The sequence below is a fragment of the Microtus ochrogaster genome, chromosome 2, assembly GCF_000317375.1.
Source record: "Microtus ochrogaster isolate Prairie Vole_2 chromosome 2, MicOch1.0, whole genome shotgun sequence".
NCBI classification, from domain to species: domain Eukaryota; kingdom Metazoa; phylum Chordata; class Mammalia; order Rodentia; family Cricetidae; genus Microtus; species Microtus ochrogaster.
Window position 1 is genome coordinate 22907344 of NC_022010.1, and position 4801 is coordinate 22912144.

Sequence of the window (4801 nt, forward strand, 5' to 3'; positions counted from 1 at the left end):
TGAGGGGCTGGGGTGTGGCTCAGTGGTAGAGCACCTGCCTAGAATCCCTCAGTGAGGGGCTGGGGTGTGGCTCAGTGATAAAGTGCTTGCCTAGACTCCCCTACTAGTAAGTGGCCAGAAGCACTGTTCAATAGTAGAACACTTGCATAGCGTGTGTGAGACTCTGGATTCCATCTCTAGCATGAACACACACACACACACACACACACACACACACACACGAGGCTATTAGAATGATGGGTGTGTGAAGGAGGAGAGATGATGGAATGGTGGGATACGGGAGGCCATGTCATGGGCAGATGCTGATGAATAGATTAGCTAAGACGGCCTGAGTAGCAGGGAGAGGTGGCTTTCCTGAGCCCTCCTGTGTCTGTTTCCCCTAGGTGTATCCCCAGCTGCAGCTGCTAAAGCAGCCAAATATGGTGAGTTTCCTCCATGCCCGCCCCCTCCCCAACACAGGTTTTTACCTCCATCACTATCACCATCACCCACACCTGCCCAGTTCATGGTACTCCAAAAAGGTCTTGTCCAAGATGTCATCCCCACCACCCTGACACCCCTCTGTCCTTTCCTCAGGTGCTGCTGGCCTTGGAGGCGTCCTAGGAGCCAGGCCATTCCCAGGTGGAGGTATGACCAGCTCTACTGTTGTTCTTAGCTCTACCTGGCTCTAGGAAACAAACAGCAGGGTCCCAGACATCGAATTCACATGAGGGCCCAGGGTCGGAGATGGACAAATCACTCTAGGTCAGGAAACCAATGGGGCAGAGGGAGTGCCTTCCTCACGAGCTGAGGATAGTGCAACCAAGCTCATAACAAAGGCACAAGACACTACACAGGCAGATAAGACAAGGACAAGTTTAACCAAGAAAGTGACTTCCAGGCTCAGTAAAGCACTCACCCTCTCACTGAGTAGGCATGAAGACCTGAGTTCAATCCCCCATTACGGACATAAAATTTGCGAGCTGGGAAGGCAGTGACTGGAGGGATCCCTGGGACTTGCTGGTCCAGCTAGTTTTGCCAAACTGGTGAACAGAAAGAAGGGTTAGTGAGAGACCCTGCCTCAGAGTGAAAGGTAGAGAGCAAACACACACACACACGCACACACATACTCACACGCACGCATGCATGCACCACAAAGAATGTGGCTTCAGTAGGGCACGGCAATGGAAAGGAGCTGGTTCCAGGCATCAAGGCCAGGTGGCAAGGCCAGAACACGGCCTGCCACTATTCATCACCAACCCCAAATCTCTTCTGCAGGAGTGGCAGCAAGACCTGGCTTTGGACTTTCTCCTATTTACCCAGGTATGCCCAAGCATCCTGCCCTGGGGCCGTGTCCTGCCTCTGCCAGGCCCTTTGCTCTCCTCTGCTCCATTCGCTCAGGAGAGTTGAGCTAATGTCTGCAGGAGACCCCAAGAGGAGGCCAGACCCCGATCTAACCTAAGGACACTTCTCAGGACAGGGGACACTACACCAGCTTTTCTAAAGCATCTTTCGCCTCTCTTGAGGTCCCTGGGAGTCGAGTAGTTTCCCTATCATACTTCTTCTGAGGTAAACTGAGGCTCCAAGACCGCTAAACACTGTTCCAAGGTCACACAGTGAGCAGAGATAGAGCTGAAGACTCCTGCTACCCAAGCCCAGGACTTGACCCTTCTTGTGTTACATGCCCTGCTCCAATCAGGGAGGGCATGGGGGGCTCCCAGAAGTGTGCCCACACTGACAGCTCTTCTTTTTACTTCATAGGTGGTGGTGCTGGGGGCCTGGGAGTTGGTGGTGAGTCTGCAGTAAAAAGATATAAACTAGCCATGTTGGTGGAAGGAATCTTAGCTCTGGTGGGGAGGGGGGGAGGTGCATATGGGAGTGAAACAGAAGGATCAAAGTTCAAGACTAGCTTGGGATACAGAGAGAGTTGCAGACAACTTGATCAACTTAGCAAAACTCTGTCTCAAAGTTTTTTATAAACAATTTTTTTTTCATTTTTCGAGACAGGGTTTCTCTGTAGCCTGTCCTGGAACTAGCTCTTGTAGACCACGATGACCTCGAACTCATAAACACTTTTTAAAGGGCTGGTGATGTAAATCAATAATAGAGTAGGTGCTTAGAATCGCCTCATAAGAGGCTGGAACCATTAATTAGTGATAGAGCACCAGCCTAGAATCTCCCAATGAGGAGACAGGGCATGGCTCCATGGTAGAGCACCTGCCTAGAATCTCCCAGTGAGGAGCTGGGGTGTGGCTCAGTAGTAGAGCACCTGCCTAGAATCCCCCAGTGAGGGGCTGAGGTGGGCTCATCTGTAGAGCATTTTCCTAGAATCTACCAGGCCCAGATTCCATCCCTAGGACTATGTAGTTTGGTTCTGGGGAGTAAGAACCCACCAGGGTGGGTGCGCTGATTGGCATGGAGGTCTTGGGAGCCTACAAAAACAGGCCAGAGCTAGCACACGGCGAGGATGCTGGGAGAGGTAGGGGGAGCCCAAGATCTATCCTATCTCATCCTCTTCTACCAACCCCCACAGGAAAACCCCCGAAGCCCTATGGAGGAGCCCTTGGAGCCCTGGGATACCAAGGTAAGTAGAGAATTTGTCCATAGGGAAGAAAGAGGCGAAATCAGAGATCAATTCGCATCCCACCAGCCTGGGCTAGAGTAGAGGCGCCTCTATGCAGATCGTCAGAGCTCGGATCAAGTCTAGGGCCCTCCATGCTCACCTCCAGTGTGACCTGGACATTTTTATCCATATGCCTTTGCTCTGCCTACACCTGCACAGAGGAGTCTAGGACTTAATGCGACAGTGAGAACTTCCAGGATGGGCCATCTGCTTGGTGCCACCAGGTGGCGCTAAGAGGCCACATCTAGCAGAAACTGCATGATGGCTGTGCACCAACCTGTGGTACCTCCCTACCCCAGGTCATCTATGGCCAGGTTTGTTGAACAGGGCACTCAGGAGGGTGAGGGAGCAGGATTTTGAGTTAGAGGCCAGCATGAACTCTGTAAGGAGACAATCTCAACAGCTCCATCGCCATACAAAAAGAAAGAGAGAGAGAGAGAGAGAGTTGGCTGAGGATACAGCCCTGTTGATAGAATGCTTGCCTAGCATGAGCTAGGTTTCCTCCTCAGCACAGCATAAAACCAAGCAAGGTGGTGGGTGCCTGTAATTTCAGGACTCAGGAGGTAGAGACGTGAGGATCATGAGTTCAAGGCCATCCTCAGCTCCATACTGAATTCATGGCCAGCTTGAGCTATGAGCCCCTGGAGGCAGAGGAGACAGAGACTCAAAGTAGCCCACAGGGACCAAACTGACCATAACTGTTTACGCCTCCTTCCAACCCAGGTGGGGGCTGCTTTGGGAAATCTTGTGGCCGGAAGAGGAAGTGATCTTCTGGAGACCCCTGACTCGCGACCTCATCAACGTTGGTGCTACTGCTTGGTGGAGAATGTAAACCTTCCATGACCGCCCCCTACTCCATCCCTCTGACCCCCACCTGGGAGGGGACAACAGGCCAGTGGCCTTAGAAACCCACAGGACAAGGAAACCAGACAGCAGCGGCCACGTACCCCTAACCAGAAATATCCCCCCCCCTCCATCAGAGGCCAGGGCGGGTGCCCCATCTCTTTCCACCCAGGAACCCTCCATACAGTCTCCATCTCCAAGAGAAATTGGTGCTACATGTTGGTGCTTCTTTTTCGTGGGGGGAGGGAGGAGGGAAGGGGGTCCCAGGGGGACCCTCCCTTCCTTGAAACTCCTCTGTTAAGATGGTGCACACGTTTGTTGGGCAGTCCCACCTCCCCTGCCCATCAGGAGCCATGCCTGGATTCATCCCACTGGTACCCAAGTGCCGAAAGCCTTGTGATCTGATGACACAATCCCTCTCTCTCTGGGTCCCTTGGCCCTGTCCCCCTCTACCAGTAGCTATTTCCCACATCTGGGACATCTTGGAGTCGGAAGGCTCCCCACACTGGGAATAGCTCCCTTGTTCTAGTGGAATCCACCTACCCCACCCATTCATCAATCCATCCATCCGTCCATCCCGACTGCCTAGGGCCACTAGCTGGCTGGGCACACCTACTATCAACCTGGTTCACCTGTCATGGCAGCCTGTATCCTGTTCCCATGCCCGCCACACACCCCAAATGCTGGCCTGGGGTGCGAGGGGTTGTGTGGGCTGGGGCAGGACGATCATCCCCACATGCAGTACTGTATCCCCAGTCCCTTCCCGGAGCCACTCCATCACCGAGCATGTCCCACCGCCCCCACCTCTTTGTGTTTCGCTGTGATAGATCAATAAATATTTTATTTTTTGTCCTGGATATTTGGGGATGATGTTTGATTGTTGGTGTGCTTTTGGGTTTTATTTTTATGGTTAATTGGGGGAAAAGAAAAAACTTTTCTAATCTGAGGAGCTGTATCCTCAGGAGAAAATTCATTTTAATCGCTTTGGTATAACTCTGGATAAAACACACATTTTTTTTAAAAAACAACAAAAACAAAATAAGAAAAGAGAATTAACTGCTTTAGAAAAGACTAATAAATGAAAACCTTTTAAACGAAATTGTCTTGGGTTTCTTTGCTTTATGTGTATGTGTTGGTGCGCGTGCAAGTACACACAGGTGTGGGTAGAAGCCAGAGGACAACCCTGAGTGTTACACTCCAGGGGCTGTCACTCACCAAGCAGGCTAGTTTGTGTTTGCTTCCCCCACCCCCCGCCCCACCGCTTCCCAAGAGCCCAGTTCCCGGGATCGAACTCAGATCATCGTGCAAGCATTCTTTTTTTTTTTTTTTTTTTTTTTTTTTTTTTTTTTTTTTTTT

General features: G+C 51.4%; 1 protein-coding gene across 1 annotated transcript in view; it reads left to right on the forward strand.

The window, feature by feature from the left end:
* Eln (elastin) overlaps positions 1 to 4511 on the forward strand; it is a 46029-nt gene extending 41518 nt beyond the window's left edge. Inside the window, exons 32-37 of the mRNA XM_013350475.2 lie at positions 384 to 422; positions 577 to 627; positions 1258 to 1302; positions 1741 to 1770; positions 2513 to 2563; positions 3326 to 4511. Of these exons, the coding sequence (XP_013205929.2) occupies positions 384 to 422; positions 577 to 627; positions 1258 to 1302; positions 1741 to 1770; positions 2513 to 2563; positions 3326 to 3369 (260 nt within the window). The 3' untranslated portion in view covers positions 3370 to 4511. The remainder of the gene's footprint in view (positions 1 to 383; positions 423 to 576; positions 628 to 1257; positions 1303 to 1740; positions 1771 to 2512; positions 2564 to 3325) is intronic.
* The last annotated feature ends 290 nt before the right edge of the window (positions 4512 to 4801 follow it).